A 26,050-nucleotide genomic window follows, 5' to 3' on the forward strand; every position below is an offset into this window, starting at 1 on the left:
CACAGTGCTGTCCTCAGCAGCCAGGGGCCACCACATGGTGGTCCCACCGGGAACCCTGGTGTGTGCCCACTGGGTGGCACGGGGTGCTGTGCAGGTGCTGGTGGTGGCCTTGTGCTGTGGGGACATGCCCACCTGGCACTGCCTGCTGGGGCTGGGCACTGGGACTGGGACATGGTGCTGGCACTGGGGTGGGGATCTGGCACTGGGACAGGCACCGTCACTGCCACTGGCATTGAGACGTGGCAAAGGCACTGGGGTGGGGACCTGGCACTGCGACAGGCACCTGTAGTGGAGCCAAGCGCTAGTAGGAAGGGGGAGGGGGAGGCTGGCACTGGGGCTGGGGGCTGGGCACTGGTCCTGAGATTGTACCCCTGCGCTGTCGCACTCGCTGTCACTGTCGCGATGCCGGCGCTGCCCGTGTGCCCGGGCGCGGCGCAGGCTGCCACTGCGCATACGCATACGGGCGTGGCGCCTACACATCCCGGTAGGCACCGCGGCTGGCGCGCATGCCCGGAGGGGCTGTCCCCCGCCGCCATCTTGAAACCTGATCCAGAAGCCGGGCGCCGCCGTGGCAGGAGCATCCTCCGGGCTGGGGGCGAGGGGCCGGGGGGCGGCGGGGCGGGGGCAGCCCGGGGTGAGGGGCAGCCCCGGGGACGGGGGCTGTGAGGAGAGAGGGGGCAGCATCGCGGGGGGGCGAGCTGTGAGGAGAGGGGGCAGCATCGGGGGGACACCAGGAGGGGGGGCAGCCCAGGTGTGGCTGTGAAGATGTGAAGGAGGCGGTGTAGGGTGGGATGTTGCTGTAGCATCAGGAGTCCCGCCGTCTCACCCTGCCCTAAAAGGGGGGATCGGTGCCGTCCGTGAGACGTGCCGGTGGGCTCAGGGATTGAGATGCGCTGAGCTCGGGAAGGTCTGGTGGGAGCCCCCAGGAGCAGGTTCGGGTGGGGTCGGGAGGGAGGGAGGATGAAGGAGACCTGCCGGATCTGCGCGCGGGAGCTGTGCGGCAACCAGCGGCGATGGATCTTCCACACGGCGGCCAAGCTGAACCTCCAGGTGCTGCTCTCCCACGTCCTGGGCAGGGAGCTGTGCCGGGATGGCAGGTCCGAGTTCGCCTGCAGCAAGTGTGCCTTCATGCTGGACCGCATCTACAGGTTCGACACGGTCATCGCCCGCATCGAAGCGCTCTCCATCGAGCGCCTGCAGAAGCTGCTGCTGGAGAAGGACCGCCTCAAGTTCTGCATCGCCAGCATGTACCGCAGGAACAACGACGAATCCAGCGCGGAAGACAGGGCTGGGGATGGGACTGTGGACCTTTCTAGCCTGCCTGATGCACGGTATGCTGCCCTGCTGCAGGAGGACTTCGCTTATTCTGGGTTTGAGTACTGGACGGATCAGGAGGAGCACAGCCTGGAGCCGCACAGCTGCCACGGCTCGGAGGGAGCCGGGAGCCGCCCGCGGCGCTGCCGGGGCTGTGCCGCCCTGCGGGTGGCCGACGCCGACTATGAAGCCATTTGCAAAGTGCCACGAAAGGTGGCCAGGAGCATCTCTTGCGGGCTGTCCAGCCGGTGGTCAGCCAGCATGGGCAACGAGGAGTCGTCTGTGTGTGATGCAGCCGAGTCCACCAGCTCCAGAGTGGCTGTGGATGGGGAGAGCATGGAGGAAGGCACACCTGCGTCCTCTGTTGAGTCCCTGGACACCACCGTGGAGGCGAGCCCTCCGCAGCAGAAGGAGGAAGATGCAGATAAGGGGGTGAAAGGGAATGGGAAATGTGACGATTTCTCAGATGACCGCATGACCCCAAACTCTTCACTGAGTGGGAACAGGCTGGAGTTGGCCCTCAATTTGATCAAGACTTTGGACTACAAACCCCTTCAGAGCCCCCGAGGCAGCCGGCTACCTATTCCTGTGAAGTCCAGCTTGCCCCACCCCAAGCTCAGCCGTGACTTGGCAGATGGCAGTGCTTCTGCTGGCTTAGCCTGTGCTGGTTCTGCCGTCCTGAACACAGACAGAAAATCGTTTTCCAGAGCTCCTTTGGGTCTCTCCCTGGAGATTTCTGAACTGCAGGAGCTGTGGGATGACCTCTGTGAGGATTATATGCCGCTGCGGGTACAGGTAGAGGTCATGGTGCCGCCGTTCCATTGAGCAGCGTCCTCGTGGTCCGACGCTGAGCCCACTGGGGATTCTTCTGTGCTGAGATAATACAGATAGCCACGTGTCGCTGAAACAGGGCTAAGAATAGGCAGCTCGGTCCTTTTTAGGTGTGCTGCTTCTCTGTCATTCTCCTGTCGCCTGTTTCCTCCCTGTGTTCTGGGAAATTAACCTCCCTCCTCCCCGTCGGTCCTCCCTGACAATGCAGCCTGCTAGATGGGTCTAAGCTCTTTGTCGTTCTCCTGCTGAGAAAGCACCAACTTCACTTCAGCTTTCTCTTGGAGAAGTCGGTGTCCCTTTTATCCGCAACCAAAGGGAATGTTTTAGGCTTCTGGGCATGTGTTTTCCAGCAGATGTGTTTTCTTTGTGCCTGAGTAATGGCTGAGTGTGAGGAACGCCTGCCTTCAGCCCTGCCTCTGCAGGTCAGGCCTCCGACCTGCCTGACTTGCAGATCCGCCCAGGCATCCAGTGGCGCGTGCCCTGAGGGACAGGTGTTTTCCTTGCAGGTGGCTTTGTGCCAGAGGATGACTTTAGGGTTGGTATTCCAGATAATTGGTTTATTTTCTGATCCTTTGAAAAGATTCATCAATTAACGGTAGGTGTTGCTGAGAGGCGACAAAAGCTCCTGCTTTTGGGTTGCTGTTATCTGCCTTCGCAGCAATCCTAGCTCCAGGTTGCCTCCGTTTTGCTGGCTTTAATGAAATCTGCATTAGTGTGCAGTCAAAAAGCTGAACTTGTAACTTCTTTACCACTTTCCTTAATGAATAGAAGGCCTCCGTCAGCTTCAATTCAGGAATATCCATGTCAGCCTAATTGCAAGCCCATTAGCAGCCTTAGTGCTGCCTAATGCTGTAGGTAGCCTGGGGGATTAGAAAAGTGGTCGTTTATTACTATGGCAACTGTGGCAGTGCTGAATTGCTCTTCCTATTTAGCCGGGCTCTGCTTGCTGCCCCATCTGCTCGGGCATTCCCCGCGAGCTATGTGCTTTTCCATAAAAGCCTGCTCCAGAAACGATGTAGAGAGGAATGTAGGAACGCTAATTTTCATCTGCAGCACAAAGGCATCGCGCTGGCAGCCAGGGGCTGAGGATGTGAACCAGGGCATCGATGCTGCTGATTTTCACTGCATGGGATGTGTTTGCAGCGTATAAATGGGCTTTCTCTGAACAGAGAACGTGGCAGAGTCAACGTGTCGTGTTTACAGCTTGGCTTTGTGTCACACATGCCCATCCTCGTCTGGGAACTGCATTTGAGGAGTTTCTCTGGCCTCTGCCATCTGACCATCCTTTCCAGGAATTCATCCTGCAAGATTTTTTACTGCCTGTTTCTGGCCGTGACAGCAGCAGGTCTTCGGCACAGATTCTGGCTGAAGGGGCAAGGGCTTAATCCTTCGGATGGCTTTAACAGCAAAAATGGGAAGGCAGATGCAGCTAGTAAGCTCAATAGTTCTTGTACAAATTGTTTTTCTTTCTCTTTGTAAAAGCGATGCTCCTTCTAAAAGTCGGGTTCTGCTGTCCAGCGATTCCTGTGCATAAATGCAAAAGGAGTATCCAGGACATATAGGACCACAGTTCTTTCTATGGGAAACTGCAGTTCTTTAACTTTACTGAGCAGTCTGGTGTCGGGGCGTGTGACCTTGTAGGTACTGTCTTCTTGGGCGTTTTCTTGAACCAGCAATTCCTTCCTTTCCCCACGACAGCCCCAGGAAAGTGCCACCAAACGGCGCCTTTGTCAGGCGCTCCCGCAGCTGCCCGCGGTGCCGTGCTGGCAGCGAGGGAGGCAGTGCCCTGCTGCCAGCCACTCCCCTACCCGCTGTTCTGGGCAGATCTGAGCTTGGCAGGCTTGGATAATGCCGTGATTATTACTTTTTAAAGAAGTGTTCTGTCTGGGTCAGCGTGTGCTGGCACTGCTGCGGCTGTGCTGGTTGTTAGTAAGATGCTGCTGGGGAGCTCTGCTCCTGACATGGCTGCAGGGAAGCACGAGAGAAGCAGCTTGGGCTTTGGAACTTTGGACTCTGGAGCTGGCTCTGTCTGTCTCCCTTTGCCCTCTCTGCTCTTAGCTCTTTCCAGGCTTTCTGCCGCCTTTTTTTTTTTTTTCCAAATGTGCAAATTGTGAGGAAATGTGTGCTTTGCTTTTTTTCCTCTCTGTTTTCTTTTCATCAACCTCATTTCAAAATAGGGGCTGTGTGACACAATCTGGCATCTCTCCCTGTCTGATCCAAAGTCTTCTGGCTGGGAAAATTTGAAATTACTTTTCCGCGACTGTCTTAAGTTTTCACTAAAATCTTAACATCAGGGTAAAGGGAAGCAGTGTTCCTGTATGGAAGCTCCTGTGTGGGAGGGGCAGTGCAGAGACCTGGGGGAGCTTCCCTGTGCTGCCTGGCTTTCCCAGAGACTGCACATTGCTGTGGCTGCTGAAGATGAGGATTCACCCTGGCAGGGCTAATCAGAGCTGACTGCTCTCGTTGTGCTGCACTGCCTGGAGCTGGTGCTGCTTTGTGCGTGCTCCAAAAAGCCCTGCCAGGTTGCCATGGCCTCTACACTGCAAACCTGTGCTTGCCAGGGCTTCCACTTACACCAGGCACCAGTACAGTCGGTGTCATGTCACCGATGATATTCAGGAGTACCGAAGGAGTCCTGTGAGGGCTGGGAAGGGAGGCTGCCATTGAGTGCTGCCCTAAGGAGTTAACTCACTGGGCGGGAGGCAGAGAAATAGTAAGGAGGGATGACAAGGGATTAGTGTGTGCTCAGCCAGCCGGGTCTGGCAGGCCATGCATCACAAAGTAGGCTGTTTACATTCCCAATAAATGGGTATGTGTCATGAAAAAAAAATCTCAGCTGTGGCACTGAATTTGCTTGAGGAGCTGTAGGGAATTGTACATGGTGTGGATGCTGGAGCATGTGGAGCTGTTAAGGAGAGTCCAGAGTGGAGGGGGTTCACAGCCGGGGGGTGTGTGACTGCTAATCATGGCAGGAGGGGAACTGGTGGGAAGGATTGAAAGTTGTGGGCTTGATGAAGACACAGAAGCTTGGCAGAGCATGGAAACCAGTTTGGTGCTGGTTTTGAAGCTTTTTTAAACCAACAGGGCACATGGGAAGGAGAGGAGGTTTCAGGGATGTGGCTTGGGTCGAGATCCATCATCCACCTGCAGTGGTCAGAGCCAAACAAGCTGCTGGGTTCCTGGTACAGGAGTGAGGGGAGACAGGGAGCCCAACCACAGCCTCGGGGCAGCAGGGCACTTCTGGCAGGTCAAGCAGAGACCTGCCAGGTGCCAGTCTGCCTCCCAGGTGAAGGGAGACACAGGCAGGAGAATGTATCACAGACAGCTGGAAAAGCACAAGGGGGCATGCTTAACCCCTTGCTGCAAGGTGTATGAGGGCTGACAGCTGAATAGAAGAAACCAGTGCAAGAGTTGAGCCATTCTTTTATTTTTAAATTATTTTTTCATTTTCAGAATTTGCAGGATGAACATCAGCAGCCAGCTCCAGGTGACCCTGCAGCAGGGGAGCACGTGTCCGATCTGCATGCTGCAGAGCTGCAGGGCAAAATCCAGCAGTCTGAAGCTGCCAACAAGGTATTTCTTCATGAGCAGCATATTCAGTGCCTAGTGAGTCTGGTGTGGTTAGCACTGGAGGGAGGGTGCCTCCTAGCCTGGCTGGAGGCAGCCACCTGCACCTCCCTTCCAGCAAGGATGTGTGCTGACGTGTGATTTTCAGTGCTTGTCTGCCAGCTTAAAATCATTTACTTTTTTTCTGTAGCTGAGCTGCGTAGATTTTCCATATTTATTTTTGCAAATCATTGTTTTGGAAGAACTTTCCACTTGCCTGGTGAGCCTTCCAGGAACTGATGAAGCAGAGATGCACAGGGTTATTTCCCTACCTCTTGGATTTGCATGGGCTGAGCCTGATGCAGGAGAGAAGAGGTAGAGGCTGCCTTCTTTTTTCAAGCAGTAAGGGAGATCAGCACAGAGGGGGTCCTGTTTCCATATCAATTTAAATACTTCCTTTTGAAAGAAACATGTATCTGAGTTCTCTTGAGGCACATCAACTTTAACACATGTTGGGAGGGGTATATCTTCGTAATTATGCTCTTGAACTCTAAGGTAAATTATACCCACTGGGAAAATGGGAAAAAAAAATCTGGTTGGGATATGTATTTAAATGTGGGGACAACCATAAGGTGTTGGAGCTGCCTGGACCTCAAAGGTCGATCGGAAATAGAGACCCAAGGCCCAGTAAATGTAGTTGTGTTTAAACAGTTTAAGGGGAGTGTCTCCTAGAGAAGAGATAACAGGACAGGTGTGTAAACTAATGAGCAACAAGACGCAATTATGTGACAGCACCACCTTGGTGCTTACTGAGGCTTGAGTAAGTTGTTACAGGAGGGGTATCATCCAACATTAAGAATGCCAACAGGCAGCACGTTTAGAAATGTTAACAAGCACTTGTGTAACCGCACGTGTGTTCTGCGTCATGAACGTTGTGGTGAAAGCAGCAAACTGTCCTGAAACTGTCAGAGTGGGTGGCAGTGTCCTTGGTGTGAGAATGTTAAAGGCAAGAGTTTCTCAGGTTGTAAACCAGTAATTTAGTGAGAGGTTCCCCTTTGCTTCGCAGCCGTGCTGTTGGCACCCTGGTTGGCACAACTGGCTAGGCTCTGTTGTGCTGAAGCCAGAACTTGATGCTAAATAAACCACTGATTGGATCAGTGAATGTGTAGCTTCTTCACATTAATATTTTTCTTTCAGATTTTTGGGAGGTTTTTGGGCTGAAGCAGCCTCTTTTTCTTTCAAGGAAAGAGAAATAAATGATAGAAATTGGGAAGGCTGCTGGGCAGCCTGAGCAACACTCTGCTGGGGTATGTGGGACGCAGTGTGATATGTGAACCTAAGCCTGAAACCTCCACCCTGCAGGTGAGGGCTGCTTTGGAGGGACCAGAACCACTGGATTAAGGCCTGTGGAGGCACTGAGGGCTTTGTGTTTACTCACTGGTCTCCTCCCACCTCCAGCAGTGTTTACAAACTCTAGAGGGAGCCACGTTTACCTTGATCTGGTCAACACCAGGGCCGTATGGAGTAAGGAGTGGAGGGAGTCTTAAGGGTGTTTATAGAGAGTATTAGGCAGGATCAAACAAACCCAAGCTATTTCTGTCTTCAGTTGTTACAGGAAAAGCTGAATGAACTGAATTTCGAATTAAAGTCTGTCCAAGAAACATCACAGAGGCAAGATCGTACAATCCAGAGTCTGAATGAGGCCCTGAAGAGCAAAGAGAATAAGGTAATATTTTTGGGTGGGAAAGGTGGTGCTCACTGAAAGAGGGCAGCGTGCTGGCCCTGTAGGCAGTGGCTGAAAAGAAATGCTTAAGCCAGTGCTTGGCACCCTGGATCTCAGTAAATTATTTCTTGCAAAGCTCTTTCATGTGATGCTAACGTGTGTCGTAATCCAGGCCGGAGGGTTAGGGTTAACCTAATCTCCTTGGGGTGGGAGAGTTCATGCTTCATTAGCCCATGACTGGGCTTCCTGTGCTCTGACTCATAGACAGAAGAGCTGTACCGTATCATCGAAGGGCAGAACGAGACCATGGCCAAGCTGCGGGACATGTTGCACAGAAGCCGTCTGGGGCAGTTGCAGGTATGTCCCCGGAAAGCCCCAAAACACATCAGGTTTCATTCTGCAGGGATCCTGATTCTTAAATCCCTCATGTGAAGAGTATCTTTTGAGTTTCTCTGGTCCCTGTTTTTTTTTTGCCAGGTGTCCGAGAGCCCGCTGTCATCCCAGGAGCAGCAAATGTCACCGCTCGATCTTCAGAACACGCTTTTCTGCACCAAGCTGGAAGTGCAGAAACTGAAGAGAGCTCAGCGCCAGAAAGAGCATCAACTGGCTGAAGCCAGGAGAACCACCCAGCTCCTGGAGACCACGATGCATGAGGAAGAGCAGCAGAAAGAGGCAACCAGGAAACACAACCAGGTATGACTTAGCCTGGGTTTAAATAACTTAAGAAGCACTGATGTAGTCAATACTCCCACTCTATTCATCATTTCTGCCTAAGCCGGTCTGGGCACACTCGCCTAACCCCTTGTCACATGTGGGAGGGAGAACTCTCTAGCTTTCTTACCCTCATATCTGAGGATTTAGAATCAGCAAAGGCGTTTGATGAGTGTATATGTTGTCACTTGTATGTCTTTGGCTGGTGCAAGTGTCCCATCTCTTTTCGCAATGTTACAAAGTTAATGTTCCCTGTTGTGCTGCTTAGCTGTGATTGACTAAAGCTCTGCCTGTGGCCAGAGCAAGGGGTTTAGATGGATGTGTACTCTGTAAAATGAGATAAATATAAACTTCATGACATAGAAGTGTGTTTGGAGATGTGAAAGTTGTAGTGTTGCAGAAGACTTTTGGCTGTGCTCACAGTCCTTGCTGCGCTTGGCTTTCTCAAACTGGCCTGCTGTTTACAGGTGTGTTGAGGACTGAATTCCAAGATATGTGCTTTTTCCTCTCAGGAGCTGCGTGCTGTGGTACTACAGCTGCAGGCAGAGCTGCAGGACAAGGCTCAGCAGCTCCAGACTGTGGAGTGGGAGAAATGCCGTGAGCTGCAGGTGCAGGAGCAGAGAGTGCAGCGTTTGAGTCAGCAGCTGGCTCACAAGGAGCAGCTTCTGCAGGTGAGATGCAGAAAGATTGGAGTTGAGCATAATTAATTGGGTTCTCTGCTCTTCCTTTGGTACTTGGCCATGCAAAAGTCTGTCTATAGCTTTCATGCATGCCCTTTAAAGAAGGAAAGGAAAGAGAGGCTTTTGGGCTCCCTAGATGAGGAATAAAGCCCAGGTATCCAAGTGCCTCAGCCCGCAGCAATGCCTGGTGAGCCCTGGCAGGTGCTAGTAAGCCAGTCCCAGCTGCTGGGACTCTACCACCCTTTGATGTGGAGAGTAAAGTAAGCATAGAGTAAGGAGATGATTATCTCTGATTCTCCTGTGCTTCCCTCAGGGGTGTTTCTGTACTGACAGTTGTACTGGTGGTGTGTGTGTGTGATCTCTAGGAATCAAGGGAGCTTCTGCAATGCCAGCGAAGCTTGGAAAAGAGCCCTGCAGCCATGAATGCCATGTTGGAGAAGCTGCAGCAGCGAGTCAGTGACAGGGATGCTGCTCTGGAGGTGAGCACATATTGTAGGCGATGTCTTGGTTGTCCCTGAGGCTCACCCTTTGGGCCCCAGGGGTGACCATATCTTCTACATGCTCTTCATGGCTCAGCCTTCCAGAGGAGCCCTCTGGGAAGGAAGAGCCGAGGTCCCCCACTCTTGCATTCTGGATTAAGCTGTAAACTGCCCAGAGCGGGGCCTTCAGCTCTACCATGTGCTCTGCATGGGCAGCAGGCCTTGCCTTCTGGCTTTACCATGTGCCCTCATCACAGGCCTTATGTGCAGGCCTTACCATGTTCCTGCAGGTCTAGGCCCAGCCCTTCCCCACATGCACACACACACACAGTGAGTTGGTTCCGACCCATATAAAAAATTCAGTGAGATTTGGATCCAGGATCTCACACCCACACGGGGAGTGGTGGCTTCAGAGCCCTACTGCCCCATTCTAAGCAATCCCCCCCTCTCACATAGCGAGCAGTAGACGAGAAGTTCTGTGCCCTGGAGAAGAAGGAGCAAGAGCTGCAACAGCTCCGTCTCTCAATACGGGAGCGTGGAAGTGACCTGGAAAGACTGCGCAGTGTCCTCTCCAGCAACGAGGCCACCATTCATGTGAGTGCTTGTTCCTGGGTGTGCAGAGTCCAGCCTGGCTGTGGGGTGCTGCTAGACAGACCTTCCTGGGAATGCTCTGGTTGTTGCCGGGGAGAGCATCAGCAGGTGTTGGCCTTCCTCTGGCCCTGTGTGTGGGGCACGTTCCTGGGTCACTCCTGTTTCTGGGTGTAGAAGGCACCAGGAGCAGATGGGTGAATCTGTGTGACTCTTTTAGCAGTTGAGACTGGTATTTCCAGTTCTGCTTAATTCAAGATTAAGTCTGTGTCCCTGATTGAGCTGCTTCTGTTGTGGTCCTCAGAGCCTGGAGAGCCTCCTGAAAGCCAAAACCCTGGAACTGGAGCAGGTCTCAGCAACCTGTCAGAACCTCCGCTGGCTCAAGGAGGAGATTGATGCCAAATCTTGCAGCAGGCAGAAGGAGCAGGAAGGGATCATCCAGCAGCTGCAAACCTGCCTGCATGACAGGAATAAGGAGGTGGAGGTAAGGCCTTAGCTTGGCTTCCTGAGTTTGTTGGTAGAGAGAGTGGTCCCAGACCAGAACCTGCTGGCTGCCTGCCTCACCTGCAGCTGTGCACAGTGCTTTGGAAGCTGTCTGCTTTTGGCACCTGTACATACCTGTGTCTGCTGAGACACTGCTCTCTCAGCTACACCCCGGCAGAAGAGCTGTTTGTCCTTGAGGAAGTTTCAATTGGATGGTAGCAATGTCTCTCCCTTTCTCCCCCTTGTCAGGAGCTTACAGCAACTCTGCTGTGCAAGCTGGGTCCAGGGCAGAGTGAGGTAGCAGAGGAGCTGTGCTTGCGTCTCCAGCACAAGGAGAAGATGCTGCAGGATCTCCTCAGCGACCGAAACCGTCAGACCATGGAGCACGATGCCGAAATCCGGGAGCTGCTGCAGGCCATGAGCGCCAAAGAGCAGCAGAGCAGAGTAAGTTGTGTGCAGGGCCACAGTGGGAGGCTGGGGTGGGTGGCTCTGCCTCTTGTTAAGCAAAGAGAAGCTCCCAGATGGGATGAGAGAAATGAAGGAGCTTGTTCCTCTGTAGATAAAGAGGCCGAGCCTCGCTGAGGCTGTCTGGTGAGTAGGGTGGGAGGCTGCACTGGAGTGGCTGTGAGTGGCCAGGAGCAGTAGCTGCCAGGCTGGTTTGCAGAGCACTTTGAGTCTCAAGTGAGAGAGAAATATTGAGATGGTTTCCCTTAGTCTCTGAAGAAGAAGAGGGACAGGGATCCTACTCCTGGTCATGGCCCTTCCTTCCCCTATTTTTCCCCCTCAACCAGGTGGCTGCTGAGAAGATGGCACAGGCTTTGGCTGAAAGGAGCTGTGAGCTGCAACTACTGCGCCAGCACATGTTGGGGAAGGAGCCTTTCGGGACCCACTTGGCTGGTGCCAGGCTGTTGAAGCAGCACAAACAGCCCATACAAGTAAGAATCATGCAACTGCCTGTGACCTCAGGGCTCCAGAGAGAACTGTTTGCCACAGAAAAATGGGAGAGAGAGGAGTACCACAGAGAATGATAGAAATGAAAGTGGGATTAGGGAAGAGACTTCCTATAGGAGGAAGAGATGAAACTGAGGGTCAGAAATGCTGCCTGGATGTTCTGATCTTGATTTCACCAGCCTGTGTCACTCAGTGTCTCTTTGTTTTGATCAGGCAGCATTTGGGTCCACAGGGCACATAAAAGTATGAAAGACATCCACCCTCTGACCTTTCAGCATTGACCCAGTCCTTCCTTGGGCTGGACTGCTTTGCTGTATTGTAATCTCCTCCCTGACATTGTCACATTCTGGAGGGGACAAGAGAGCTAATTTTAGGTCACACTAATTCTTGGCAGAGCCTGCTGGCTGTTTGCTGTCTCTTCCACAATTGGAGTTAGTATTTTTAAAGCAGCTTTGCTAAAACCCCCTTTGAGGCTGAACACAACTCCGAGGCTACAAATGCCACGCTCCTACTTGAGCAGCTGTCAGTGGTTTATTGGTGAGCTGACATGTTGAATGTTTTTAAGCAGCTGTAAACAGGTTTCTATTCCCAGGATCAGTGAGCTCTACAGACTTCCAGGGATGTGTATATGGGCCAAGCTCTGTGTTTTCTTTCCTGCATGGTCCTTCTGGGCCACATCTTAGATGGAAATGTAGGTCTTTGTAGAGTCTCAGTTGAAGGACGGGTTGCTGCAGTTGCATGAAACCTGCTTAATCCTTACTGTGAAGACACTACCAGCAAACTCCAGTGCCACATAAAGCAAGGCCAGTGCCCTGTTGCCCACACACGACTTCTGGGTGCAATTCACTTCTCCCTGCTGCCTGGCGAGATCCCTTTCGTTGGTTTCTCACATTTCAGAGGTGTCAAAAGAGCAGCCAGCAGCTTTGCTGCAATCCTGGAGCTCTGGGGAAGCTGCACGTTCCCCATAAAGGTGCAAACCTGGAGGCTTTTGTGTTTTCAGGAAATACTGGAAATAGCTTCTGGAGCTACAGCCATTGCCAGACCCTCACAGGGGGACAGCAGCTGCGGGGCTGAGGGAGGTGAGTGTGGTGACAACTTCTTTTGAGGTCCCCAAACATGACCAGGGCTTTCTGCTGTGGGGAAAACGTGCTCACATGAAACTGTGAAAGAGTAAAGAGCTTCGAACAAGAGTGAATATTGTGAAATAAAGTTGTGCTTCTCTTTAGGGTGATGTCTGAGGGTGGGAGTAGGGAAAAAGAGGCTGGTGTTGGATTTGAGGTGAGGTACTTCTATTCAAGATCTGATACTGTCCAGTGGAAAGGTTTTGACTTTGTTTCAGGCTGAGCTGAGACAAGTTTGTGTTTTGCCTGGGACCAGGGTTTGGGTTTTGCCTTGGGACCAGGACACCTGAAATTTGTCTGGGGTAGAACAGCAGGCCTGGGATGTTGCTGTTGCTTTGGGCTGCTGTTCAAATATTAAGCAGAGAAGAAGGATATTTACTAAGGGACAATGGGGAGCACTGGGGCCCTGTCTTTCCAAAGAAGGATTCTGTGTCATCATACTGGGGTTTGAATTGGCATGCAGTATCCCTGCAACCAAGCTGTCTTTGCAGTTACAATGTCAGCAGCAGAGCTGGAGAAGGATCTCGTTAATGCCAAAGAGGAGCTGGAGCTAATGGCGAAGAAAGAGAGGGAAAGCAGGGTGAGCTTATGATGAAGCCTGTGCTTGATCTCCCTTGCTTGCAGGAGACCTTTGGGCTGCCTCTCACTTGAGGTTTTGGACCCCACTATTGTGAGGATACCCCCAGTGAGAGAAATGGGGCAGTAGCTTGCAGGGGGATGTTGGCTCTCTGAAGTCTCTCACGGGCTTCTCTTCCCTCTGTAGCGGGAGCTCACTGCTCTGCAGTCTGTCGTGGCCACACAGGAGGAAGAGCTGCAGGTGCAGGCCTCGGATATAGAGTCCCTGACCAGAACCATCCAGATCAAAGAGGACCTCATCAAGGTGAGATACTGCGCCATGGTGGATCAGTTCCACCTGCAAAGGCTGCAGAGGAGTCTCTTCTTTCCCCCCATCCTCAGAACAGCATGGCTGGCTGGCTGTGGATGGTTTGCCTAAAGCTCTCTGTGGTACTTTGGCCAGAAGGTAAAGGCCACAAACCCCCGGAGTGTTGTCACTTGGCTTTTTGCTCCTTGTGTACCAAACACCCTCCTTTGAGAGCCCTTTAATCAGAGTGCGTGGTGTCCCTTCTCAGTTCTTGCTGCAGGCTGTGGTCTGTGCCTAATCCACTGGGTGCTCTGGCATTTTTTTTCTTAGGAGACCTGGATCTTTCCAAACATTTGAAACTTTTGGCAGTTGCATTCCAGGGAGGTTTACGAAGGTCCAGCTGTCTTTGTTATTGATCCCTTCTTCACTGAGCTCTCCTGCTGCTTGTTGATTTTCAGGATCTGCAGATGCAGCTGGTGGATCCTGAAGAAATTCCAGCCATGGAAAGGCTGACACAAGAAGTGCTGGTGCTTCGGGAGAAGGTGGCCATGGCAGAATCACAAGGACAAGAGGCTGCTGGAAACAGAAGGCAGCAGGTAGCGTGCCATGTGGGGCAAGCTTGAATGTGTTTATATTTCTGCTGGTGCTCCGTTGTGAGGCTTTGTTTTCAGCCTCTTGATGTGCCAAGATGTGCTTGTTCTTGGAAGCTGACTGTGTGTGATGGAGAGGATTGGTTCCCTTTAGCACTTGTCCAAAGGGCAGAGTCTTCTGGGAGTCCAGGGATGTCATGGATCAATTTGGACTCGAGCAAGAGAGGAAGGGGGAAGCCCCAGTTTCTCGGGGATGGCCGAATGTCTCCTTTGATTTCTGTCTGGTTTGTAAGTGCTGCATGTTGTCTCTTCTCTCCAATCAGTTGCTACTGATGCTGGAAGGGCTGATCGCTGAGAGGAATCGGTTAAATGAGGCTCTCCAGGCAGAGAGGCAACTCTATGGCAGCCTGGTGAAGTTTCACACACACCCAGACAGGTAAGTGAGTGTGTGCCTTGGCTCTGTGCTGCCCTTCACTGCCAGGACAGGCATGGGTGGTCCATTGGGGCAATCCCTGAAGCAGTGGTTGTTCTGCAAGTCTGAGAGCCTTCAGTGGGGAAAGAGGGAGTTGAGGCAAAACATCAGCCCAATGTTTTTTGGGGAGTTGAAGTTTTAGGCTTTTTCCCTTCAAGACGCTGTGGTGGCCAGCTTTAAATGCTCCCTAAACTCCCCCCCATTGCCATGGGATTTCCATCTCTGTTCCCTGACTTATCCCTTCCCAGCTCAGTTTCCCACCCACACTTTGGCCACCTTTCAGAGACTGCTGTCAAATTCCCAACCAGCTGTTGGGTTGATAAGGATCTATCTAGGTGCTTATCCAGGCGGTTGTCTGTCCCCTGCAGTAATCCCGTGCCCTTCATGAGGCTGCAGCCTCTGGGATATTTGAGCTACCTGATAGCAAGAGAGCACATAAGTGGAGTGCTTGGGTTAGCACTGAAGAACAGCTGTGAGTCTGAGTCCCCCAGCATGGTCTGGAGCCTTTTTTGGGGATGGCTGTGCTCTGGGGAGGTTAGAGGTGAGGCGGGAGGTGGCTGAGCTGCCTGGAGTCAACGTCAGTGTGGATGGAGGGGCCGGTTTGGTGTGTGCTTGCTGCAGCCTGTCTAACCCTCTTCCGTTCTGTGCGGCGTGTCCGCTTAGCGCTGCGAGAGACCACGCTCTGCAGGTGGAGCTGGAAGGGGTCCACGAGCTCCGGGGACAGCTGGAAGAAGCTCTTGGAAGAAGCTTGGAGTGTTTGAGCAGGCTGGAGACACAGGGCGCCATAGGAGGTGGGGAACAGGAGCGTGTGAGAGTCCTACCCCAGCATGCCTTCTGAGCACTGGCGCTCACCCGCCTGCCACGGAAACGGTTCACTAACCGAGCGAGCCTGTCTCACTGACTCTGGGAGGGTTGCTTTGGTTCTTAGTAATGGTACAGTAGAACTGGTGCAGGGCTTTTTTGTTTTATTTTTGAGCTGCTTCGGAAACGGCGATCAGTGCAATCCACCCGTGTCTCGTGTACGTTCCTGTCTGACCTACCCTGGTGGCCACTGATGTATTTGCACATTCAAATCATTCCATTTTAGTTGATTTCCCTCTATCTCCCTTCTCCTCCCACCCCCATGGGCCAAATAAAGATTCCCTATCTCTGAAGGAAACACCAGATGTTTTCTGTCATCTCCCAAGTGCATGAGTGTGAGTTTTTGTATTCCCTTACCATTTTCTTAAACCAGTGACATCCACCTCTTGGGTTGATGGTGGTTGGCCCAAAGGGAGACAGTGTATATGGAAAAGTGGGTTCCAGAGACAGAGAATTCAAGACCTGGTGACACTTGGCTGGGCCTCTTACACAAGACTTGAGTGTAGAACCAGCGATTCAGTTTATGCTTAAACCAAATCCTACTCCAGTATTGATGATTTTACTGAATGGGGTTTTTTTCCCCTAATTGTCTCAGCCTAGCTTGTGAGTCTTCAAGGGAGAATTTCCTCCTCTTTTTGACAGATGGTTTGGTGTGACTGAGACAGTGCCTGGACTGGGTCTGCTCCCTCACTTGTACATCCACATCTTGTTTACAGGCTCCACGCACCCCCTGGGCTGTTGGACAGGACCCTATTTCTGCATTGCTGGGGGCTGTCTCACTTGGTACCACTGCATACCTTTTCCAGGGTCTCTTTCAGCTCCTCCAGGAGTGTGGAGGCTGGCAGGAGAGCTGAAAAACAGCAGCAACAGCTTTCCAATGATCAGTGCTTCTCACACATGGCAGGCTATGGATCTCTTGTCCCGTAATCACTTCCCAAAGTGGCAGGAGCAAATTTTGCACCTCTGAGCATCTGTTTCTATTTGCTGGGGAGGCTGAACTGGGCTGAACTGTGCTGCGCACCCGGACCTGTGACTGCCCTGCTGCATGACTGCTTGTGACTGCTTCACAGGGCACCAACTGTCCTGTTCCTTCTGCCCCTGCTGAGAGCTCCTCTTCCTGTCTCAGATGGGGCTGGGATGCAGCACAGCTCTCCCAGCAGGTCAGGACTGCCCCTCTGGGTCAGCACTCGGCTGTGTTGTGACCTCAGTGGTTTCCATATGGCCAGAAGGGGCACAGCTGGAGGCTGCTGGGCAGCTCTGGGTTTGGTTAGCTTTTCCCTTCTTCTGTTTCATCTCATTCCCTTCCTCTCACTTCTCTGTGTAGCACCATCTTCTCTTTATCCTTCTGCTTCTTGCTTTGTAGGAGCCTTTGTGTCCCTGTCCTTACCTTTCTGCCTTCCTTCCCCCATCCTAGCACTGATGCCGAGCTGGCCTCCTGTCAGCAGTTCTTTGTGCTGTCTCATAGCTCTTTGTGGAGATCTATGCTTCCTCTCTCAACTTTCCTGTGGACCTTGCTTCTCTTCCATTGTTCCCAGCAGCGTGAAGGCTCCCATGCAGCTGGTGCACCTGGGTGTCCCGTGCTTGTGGACCATGTGCAATTTGCAAGCCATGTAACTAATTCTCTGTGCCTTCAGGCTGGGGTAAAAGACAGAGAAGTCTGTGGAAAAGTAGTGCTGGGGTTGCATCTCTTGTCTCCTGTGCTGGTGGCACACAGAGACCTGAGCAGCCTGGTGTGCTCCTGCTGCCATGGAGGGTTCAAGCACTTGGTGAACAGCAGCCTGGGCACAGCTGCCCTGCGTACGCACTTCTCTGCTCCCCCACTACCAGATTCCTCTTCTTCCCCTGGGGTTGGTTGGTTTGTTTTTCCTTGAGATTTGTGCTCCCTTTTTCTCTCTGGTCCTGGAGCACTGGGAGCTGTGGGTGAGGGTGAAAAGTGGGATGCTGTGCCCTGGCATAAGAGCTGATTCTCCCGTGTGCCCAGAGCAGCTGTGCTGGCTGTGCGCCACCCTGCTCTGCTCCTTCAGCCACAGTGACCCACCTTGAGAGCCATGTGGCCCTCAGCCCCCCAGCAAAGGCTGCAGCTGATGGTCTGCATCCCCTTACCCTTCAGGCCCTGCAGGCACTGAACTATCCTCCTGCATGGTTTGGCACCTGGCTGAGGGTTTTTGCAGCCTCATGGTAGTTGCTTATCATGAGTGTGTCTCCTGAGTGTGTCACAAGTGCTGTGGATGGTGTGCTGTGCAAACGCCTGCCCTGCTGCAAGGCATGCTCCTGGCTGGTCCTTAGCTATTCCTCCTGAGAGCCACGTGCTTCCTTGCTGGCTTCCCCTTCACCAGCCATGCTTGGCATCTCTCCTGCTGCGATTTCTCTGTTATCCCCTGCTCTGTGTTCAGCCTTGCCGAGGAGCTCCAGACCTAATGGTGATGGATTTGGCCACAGGCAAAGCAGCTGCCTCTCCTTTGGTACAAAGGCAGCTGTGAGACCTGACCCTGCACAGCCCCAGGGGAAAGTCTGGGGCCCTGTCCAAGCACTCGTCTCCCTGGGAGGAAGAGGGATTGGGGGTACACCCATGTCCCAGCTGCCTAGGCAGGCACTGTAAGTCCTCACCCAGGGTTTTGCATCAAGGGCCCAGGAGCAGAGCTGTGTGCAAGCAAGAAAAGCATAACCTCAGCTCAGCCCAAAGCCCCCAGGCACTGTGGTATGGGACACAAGTGTCCCTTTACCTCTGCAAAGCCAGTGCAGGACTTTGAAAGAGCCCAAGACCATGCCGGACAGCAGGGCTTGGGCAATGGGGGGAGGGTGGCTGATAGTACCTCCCAAGCTACCTCTGCCTGGGCAGTCAGGCCCCCAACACCAGGCTGAGGCAGTACCAATAAGGCTCCCTGACCAAACTCATGCTGCTGCTGCTGCTGTGTCTTGTGAAGTGGCTGCAGAGTGGGTGGTGTGTGTGCACGTCTGTCAGGGCAGCAAGCACAGGGTGGTGAGAAGGCAGAGATGTGGATGGGGCACATACCAGTGCTGGGGTGCTGTCCCCTCCCTCACTGATGGGCCAGCACAGAATGCTGGGTTGGAACTCCAGCATGCAGAGAGGGGATGGAAGGGCACAGGGACAGTAGGGAAACCTCGGTCCTGCTGGAGCACCAGGTGTGTATGAAGCAGTCACCTGCCCCGGGGCTGCCCACAGTGGCCATGGGCATCACTAGGGAGGAGAGTGCAGAGGCAGTGCTGCCAGTGCCAATCCTCTGAGTGCCTTGTGCTGTGCTGTCCCCTAGGTCAGGCCGCAGGCACAGATGCCAACGTTGCCAGCACCAACTTCACCGACGGCATGAAGGAGGAGACAACCCGTGGCGTGGCAACCCAGCACGTGAGTCAGGGCAGCGCGACACTGGGAACAGGGGTGGCAGAATTGGGCACTGCACCACTGCCAAACTGTGTCCTAGCCCCTTTGGAAACGCCCCCATCACCCTCTGTCTTTGTCCCTCTAGAGCAGCCCCCGGGCCCTTAAGGAAAGTGGGAGCACCGAAAGGAGAACAGCGCCCACCGTGCCAGAGCGGGAGCTGCGAGCTGAAGAGGAGCTGCGGGAGCTGAAGGCACAGCTAGAGGAAGCCGGCTTCTCCTCTGTCTCCCACATCAGGCAAGAACTCCGTGACTCTGGGTGGCAGTGGCTGGAGGGGACACCCTGCATCCCAGCCTCTGCCTGCCCTTCACAGTGCTTTGTGCCCCTAGGAAGGCGATGCTGAGCCTGTGCCTGGAAAATGCGGAGCTGAAGGAGCGGATGGGTGAAGCCACATCGCTGCTGGAGGGCGGGGAGCAGGAGGAGGCTGGGCTGGGCAGCCCCCTGGCCTCTGAAACCCACAGGCTGCAGCGGAAGACCCGTAGTTCCCTCGGGGACCGCCCGGCCGGAGGCAGTGGGGATGGCCAGGGGGTCCCAGCAGAGAGGGGAACTGTGCCCACCAAACGCCCAGCACTGGAGGCACGATCCCAGGATGACATGCCCAAGAGACCCTGCCCTGGAAGCCCGGGTGGAGGGGACGGGAGCCACGTAAGTGGACAGGGGACTAGAATGGGGATGAGGATAGAGATGGGGATGAGGGTGGAAATGGGGGGCTGATAGCTCATCTCCCATCTGGCAGGTGGAAGGCACTGTTCCCGGTGGGGGTTGGCCAGGGCTGGGCACAGAGCTGCATTCCCAGGTGGCACAGGGCCAAAGGCAGTGCCAGGAGCTGCAGGACAAGCTTGCTGCCTCAGAGGCCACAGTGCGGGCACAAGCCGAGCAGCTGGAGAAGTACCACGTCCTGCTCCGTGAGTTAAAACCGCGGGTGGGACAGGGAGTCTGTGCCGAGCCTGGCACGCCCTGTGCACTGTGCTGTGCATGGGGCAGGGGTGGTGAATCCTGCCCGGGGAGGACCCTGAGCTGAATGGGCTGCCCAGCAGGTGAACCTCACACCCAGCAGCTCAGCAAGCAAGTGCAGGTGGACTTCCAGGACCTGGGCTATGAGACGTGTGGACGAAGTGAGACCGAGGCGGACCGGGATGAGACCACCAGCCCTGGTAAGGAGAGCCAAGGTTCCAGGGATCCCTATGCTTTGCCTACCTGGCATGGAGAAATGACATACTGTGCCCTCTACAGAGTGTGAGGAGCCAGATGTGTTCAGCGAGCTCAGCCTGGGCAAGGAGCTGGGGTCCCCATGCCAGCTAGGGGTGCCCAGAGCAGGCAAGACTGCCCAGAAAGTCATGGCCCTGGAGGATGTGGGGGCCCTGCACCAGCACATCCAGGACCTCAAGGCACAGCTACTCAATGCCAACAAGGTGATCCAGAGCCTGCAGCGCCGTGCCCGCTCCATCTCCGTCACCAGTGGCTACACCTCGGGTGCTGAGCGGCCTCTACCAGGTCCCAAGGCCTTGGTCTCCCCAGCCCACAGCCTCACTGATGAGGATGAGGGCTGGCAGTCGGATGGCCATGGCACCCTCTGCCCGCCCGCCCTGAGGGCACACCGTGACCTGCAGAGCCTGGTGCACCGTGTCGCCCTCCTCGAGGCACAGCTGCCCTCAGCCAAGCCTGGAGGGGCTTTGCCCAAGGAGCTGCAGTCTGCCACTTGGCCAGGGTATGGTCCTGGGGACTGGGACTGGATGGGGGGCTACGGGGGTCTGCAGGAATTTCTCAAGGGTGGTGGCTCCCTGTTGCATGTTTTCCCTGCAGCCGGGTTCCCGGGGTGTTTGCATGGTGGGGTAAAGCCCCAGCAGTGGACAGTGCACAGACTCCCTCCACGGCACTCTCAGGGAGTCTGACTGCCCTGCCCATCTCTCCCAGGAAGTACAACTCGCTGATCCAGGCGCAGGCTCGGGAGCTCTCCCACCTGCGGCAGATGCTGCGGGAGGGCCGGGGCGTGAGCCGCAGCCTGGCCCAGCACCTGCGGGACGCCCTGCGGTCCTTCGAGGACCTGCTCCGCGGCACTGACATCGACTACTACCTGGGCCAGGGCTTTCGGGAGCAGCTGGCCCAGGGCAGGCAGCTGGCTGAGAGGCTCAGCGACAAGCTGGGCACCAGTAAGTACCTTTAGGGGGCCAGTGGGAATGGGTATTGTGGGTGCACAACAGGTGAGGAAGGGATGCTTTGGTGGGTGAAGGGCTGTAGCCACTCAGACATCTTGTGCTGGGCTGTGCTGTCCTGCTCTGTTTGGGGCTGGGCATCCTTAGGCATGGAGACACTGACTGGCTCTTCTCTGCCTTGGTTTTTCAGGAGATCGACAAGATGGGGAGGATAAAACTAGTCATGAACTCCTGGCACTGAGGTACCTGTTCCCAGGGAGGGTTCATGGGACCTGCTTGGTGTGGGCACCCCGGGGTCTATCACTGCTCTTGGGGTGGGGGGCCCAGGATGCCCTCAATATCTCTGCTTCAGGCACAGATCCTGGGGCTACCTCTGCAGCTGGGGACCCCTATGGGCGCTCCATGTTTCCGAGCAGCCTTGCATCACAAGTGGGACATGCCGTGTGGGGTGTCATGTAAGAAAGAGCTGTGGGATGGAGGTCACCCTGACCTGCCAGCCCAGGTGACAGGCTACCCCTACAGGCTCAGCCAGAAGCTCCAGGAGAAGGAGAAGGTGATTGAGAGCCTGGAGGGGAAGCTGCAGGACCGCTCTGAGTCCCCAGGTAGCAGCTGCCCACCCTCCGAGTCATCCCACTCTGCCACGAGCTCCTCCTTCACATCTGAGGGGCTGGAGCCCTGCTCTGATGGGGATGAAGCCAGCGAGTGCAGTCAGTGCCATGAGGAGCCTGCCCAACTCACAGGTACTGCAGGGTGACCAGGGGCCACAACCACCTCTGGACATGTGGACTTGGCTGCTTGGGATGTGCCAGGGTCCCCAGTGCCCCCAGGGAGAAGGGATCTTTGCTAGGCTGAGCCAGAGCCACGCTAACATCTCTCTCTCCTATCTCTAGGCCATCACTTGGACTCCTTGTCCAAACCTGTTAGTGCCCCCTTGCCTGCACTGGCCCCTGGGCTGTCCCCCTTCTTGTCTGCTGGGCCCCCCCCTCCCACGGCCCCACCATTCCTGGGTTGCTGTGGGACCTCTGTCTGCTCCCTGGCTGAGGCACAACAGGAACTGCAGGTGCTCCAGAGGCAACTGGGAGAAAGTGAGCACGCTGACTCTGGCTTGGGTTTGGTCCTGCCTCCTCTGCATGCTGTGCTGTGCCTCATCCCCTACCACCCTCTCTGACCTGCCTGTCCTGCCCTGGACCTTCTGCTTCTTGGGGCTATGGTTTTGAGGTTGGGTCCCATCTCTCTGGCTGACGGATGATGGGGACATGTAGCTCTTGTGCAGAGAGGTCTTGGTGGGTGGAATGGACACAGTTGGAGGCAACACTAGCCCTTGGTGTGGGCACTTGGGTATCCCAGGGCCTTTGGGAAAGGGTGGTTTAGCTAGCTGTTCTGTAGGAGTGGGGCTGAGACCCTCCAACTTGTGTCACATAATCAGCAAGCTCTGGGAGAAACTCTGCTTTTCAGCAGGAGTGGGTTTGATCAGGGTGGGAGGTCAAGTGATGGGGGATCAGTGTGGGGGAACACTGGGCTGCACTGTTGGGCAGAGCGAGAAGGGGGCAAAAAGCACATGATGGGAGTGTGTTGCCCCATCTTTTGTCCCTGCTCATTGTCCTTCTCCTCCCTGATTTGCCCTGTGTGTGGAGGTGTGGCACTGCCCGTGGCACCAGCAAAGCCTACGGTCCCACTGGGCCCCTTTGGAGAGGGCAGCAAAGCCCCGGCATCGTTCTGCCAGCACGGTGCACTGCAGAGCCTGGCTGAGCTCCCCGGGGCCACCTCAGCCCGTGTCCTCTGGGACGTACCCCCACCTGGCCAGACACCTTATGGGACCCTGCCATTGGGGTGCACTTCCAGCCAGAAGCTAACAGGTATGGTCCGTGTTGGAGACCACAGGGGCATCCTATGTGTGTGGGGGAACAGGGAGGAGATCTGGCACCAGAATGATTGTGGGACATGACTCTGGCATGGGGCAGGATAGTGGGGATGGCATGAGGCAGATGGCATTGCCTTTCCTGCCCTGAGCCCTCTCCTTGGCTGTGGCAGGGGCAGACCTGCTGGAGGAACACTTGGTGGAGATCCGCAGCCTGCGCCAGCGCCTCGAGGAGTCCATCTGCACCAACGACCGGCTCCGGGAGCAGCTGGAACGCCGCCTGGCCTCCACCAGCAAGGCCAGCGGTACGGGGCTGCACTGGGCCAGGGCTGCTGGGGTCCCAGGCTCTGCACACCCTGTTGCACAGGGATGGTGCTCACCCTGTGTACAGTGGGGCACTGGGGAGAGTGACTCAGCACTGGTCCCCTCTGTAGGATTGCCCAGTGATGTCTATGCCCAGACACCGGAGCTGGGGCTGCAGCTGAGCCGGGAGAACCAGGCTCTGCGTGAGGAAAACCGGACCGTGCGGCTCCAGCGTGACCACCTCTCCCAAGGTAGGGCTGGGCCAGCAGCATACTGGGTCTCAGTCCCAGGGGGCTGAGTGGGGTGGCGGTGACACCTCCATGGTCTCTGTCAAGCAGAGCTGGTGCGGGTGCAGAAGGCACTCCTGTCTGCCTGCTCCCGGGTACGGGAGGCTGAAGCAGAGCTGGGCCAGAGGCGTGGGAAGCAGCGGAGGCTGGCAGAAGAGCTCGCTGAGTGCCAAGAGAGTGTCCGGCAGCTCCGGGACGAGCGGCTCTCTCTGCAGGAGGACAACAACAGGTAAGGTTTGGGGCACTGTGACCTTGGGGCCACAGGACTGGGTGGGCACCAGTCCCACGTGTTACCCCTCTGCAGGCTGCAGCACTCAGTGACACTCCTGCAGCAGCAGAGTGAGGAGCAGCGCCTGCTCCTGCAGACCCTGCGTGCGGAGCTGCACGTCTACGAGAGCCTCCCTGTCCCCTCTGCTGAGACACGAGCAGGTACAGGACCCGTGCCCAGCCCCCTCAGTCCCTGGTCTTGGGGTGCCTCGCCCCTCTGCAACCCTTGGGTGGTTCTAAACACCTCTCCTGTTGTGGCAGCAGGTGGGACATGGTGGCCTTGCTGGCAGGCAGAGAGGGAGGGCAGGACCCCAGCAGCCCCTGGCACAGAGCCACAGATGTCCACAGGGGCTCAGATGCTTCTTGTTCTAGGCTGCTTCCCATCTCCTCCAGTGCGGGATGTTGGCACAAACTCAGCAGCTCCCCTCTTCTCCCCGCTGCCCTCTGACACGGTGGTGGTCCAGCGGATGGACGGTGGGTACCAGAGCCTGACCACACACAGGTCTTAGGAGCTTAGGAGCTGCTGAGACCTGACAAACTCATGGCAGCACTCTTGCTGAGCAAGACTGGAGAGCTCAGGGCAGAGCCAAGCCCCCAGGATGGGATGAGGAGGACCACGAGGGGAGCAGGCAGGGTTCCTCACCTATCCCTGCTTGTTCCACAGAGCCACAAGAGACAGACCCACTGGTGAGGAAGAGCGAGGGACTGACGGGGGCTCATGTTGTCGGCCGCCTGGACACATATCAAGCCCTGGAGCAGCACATCGTGGAGGGGAAGGCCCTGGCCCGTGAGCTGATGTGTCTCACGCGCCCGGCGCTTGGACTGCCCAACTGCCAGCTTGCAGGAAAGGAGGTAAAGTGTGGGCAGGACGGGGCTGGCAGCACCCAGGGGCCAGACCTTTGTGCACCATGTGTGACACGGCTCCTGAGCCCAGAATCAGCCCTGAGGCCTGCAGGGCTGGCAGGAGGCAGGGAGCCTCCAGCCTGGGGGCTGCTGCTGGCACTGTCCTGCCACACTGGGCTGGGCACGGCAAGTCCCCAGGTGTAGCGGGATGTGGGTGCCCCAGCAGCACCTGCTCCCGCACCCTTCTCCCACAGGCTCTGGGATGGGCAGGGACAGGGCAGGGGCACCTGTGGGGCAGCGCCAGCACCCTGCACAGCATCCTGGAAGAGTGTGTGTCTCTCCTCACTGCCTTCTGGAGCACCATGCTGCCTGTCAACCTCGCCCAGCACCAGGGGAAAGTGAGCAGGGCCTGGGGACTGGCAGGGCACCGGGGCTAGGTGCTCACTGCTCATGACACTCCTCTCCTCTCCATGCTCCCAGGAGCAGGCACTACAGGGTGAGATTGCAGTGCTGCGGGCCCGGCTCTCTGAGAGGGAGGATGCTCTGCAGAGCACGGCCAAGCGGCTGCGCAGCACAGCACAGCTCAAGGACAGCATGGAGCACTTCATCGTCAGCCACCGTACGTGGCCCCAGTGGCATGGCCAAGCTGGCTGGTCCCCAAGTACCTGGGGTGGTTCCACAGCACAAGGGCCTCACTGACCCCATCTCTCTCTCTCCCCTGCAGTGACCAGGACCCACAGCGTGCTGCGCAAGGCCAGAACGAACCTGGAGGTGAGTTTGCCCTGGCAGCCAGTGTGGGATAGGGATGGGTATCTCTACCCTAGTGAGCCCTGATGGCCTGGCGATGGGCACAGGTGACACACACCCTGTGGTGGCTGACAGGGGATGCTGAGGGCCAGCTGGGTGCAGTAGTGCGTTGGGGGGGGGGGCACACATTTTTGTTGTCTATCTGCAGCCTATGTGTCCATGTCCCCAGGGCACAGCAACTCTCCCTCTTACTGCCACGTGTGGTCTCTTGCCAGGTGAAGGCCCAGCAGGCCCTGCCTGTCTCTTGAGCCCTAGGCAGGGCAGGGAGCGATGGCCCGCCATGGAACAGCCTGCTGGCTGCTGAGTCGTGCCATGCCAGAGGGCTGGAGCAGACCCTGTCCCTGCTACTTGGAGGGCTGGGGTGGACAGGGGGCTGGGGTGTGCTACACTATTAGTGGGTTTGGGCTGCTGTGGTGGTTGCATGCCCTTCACCAGCCTTTGCTTGGCATTGCAGCAGCAGCTGCTGGCTTGGACTTAGCCTGCCCCACGCTTCAGTGCTCGCCCCCTTCCACCCTTGGTGCTCAGTGGGGTGACAGAGCCCTCCACACTGAGCACCCCTCGCCCTGGGACCTGGTCCCACCTGTAACCCTGCTGAGCACCCACCCCTGCTCATGGATGTATGTATATGTATATAGACAGAGGTATCAGAACTGCGTTTTGGGGGCTTCCCAGGCATGTTGGGGCCCCAGCGCGGGAGGAAGATGTAAGAAATGCCATATTCTGTTCAGTGGCTGAAGAGTCCCCAATAAAGGTTACCTTTGGGTTCTGGTGTTTCTGGCCCGCCTGTCTCTGCAGCAGTGTTCCCCCTCCCCAACCCACCCCCAGCACAGGGTGCCAAAGGCACCAGCTGGCCCCAAGGGGGTGGCTCTGTGCCCCACCCCAGCACCCCTAGGGCAGCTCTGTGCCCTACTGGGTGCTGCCTT

General features: G+C 55.8%; 1 protein-coding gene across 4 annotated transcripts; it reads left to right on the plus strand.

The window, feature by feature from the left end:
* The first annotated feature begins 777 nt into the window (after positions 1-777).
* LOC127479097 (myomegalin-like) lies at positions 778-25,898 on the plus strand. 4 transcript variants are annotated; one of them, XM_051805662.1, is made up of 38 exons: positions 778-2,109; positions 5,599-5,718; positions 7,298-7,417; positions 7,679-7,771; positions 7,892-8,107; positions 8,638-8,796; positions 9,171-9,284; positions 9,741-9,878; positions 10,177-10,356; positions 10,605-10,799; positions 11,147-11,290; positions 12,307-12,385; positions 12,919-13,007; positions 13,191-13,307; positions 13,748-13,885; positions 14,203-14,315; positions 15,015-15,142; positions 18,485-18,576; positions 18,698-18,846; positions 18,939-19,254; positions 19,346-19,514; positions 19,647-19,763; positions 19,843-20,317; positions 20,524-20,759; positions 20,953-21,004; positions 21,285-21,502; positions 21,653-21,847; positions 22,397-22,618; positions 22,794-22,925; positions 23,055-23,174; positions 23,262-23,439; positions 23,515-23,639; positions 23,850-23,951; positions 24,142-24,329; positions 24,575-24,718; positions 24,801-24,939; positions 25,045-25,091; positions 25,297-25,898. In XM_051805662.1, the coding sequence occupies exons 1-38, from the start codon at positions 961-963 to the stop codon at positions 25,429-25,431; spliced, it is 6,843 nt and encodes a 2,280-aa protein (XP_051661622.1). In that variant the 5' UTR covers positions 778-960; the 3' UTR covers positions 25,432-25,898. The 4 variants fall into 4 exon arrangements, with proteins under 4 accessions (XP_051661622.1, XP_051661631.1, XP_051661649.1 ...); XM_051805671.1 differs by having other exon boundaries at positions 25,343-25,898; XM_051805689.1 differs by lacking the exon at positions 24,575-24,718.
* The last annotated feature ends 152 nt before the right edge of the window (positions 25,899-26,050 follow it).

The sequence above is a fragment of the Manacus candei genome, unplaced genomic scaffold, assembly GCF_025592945.1.
Source record: "Manacus candei isolate 608988 ecotype Guabito, Panama unplaced genomic scaffold, ASM2559294v1 h1tg000005l, whole genome shotgun sequence".
In the NCBI taxonomy this organism is placed as follows: domain Eukaryota; kingdom Metazoa; phylum Chordata; class Aves; order Passeriformes; family Pipridae; genus Manacus; species Manacus candei.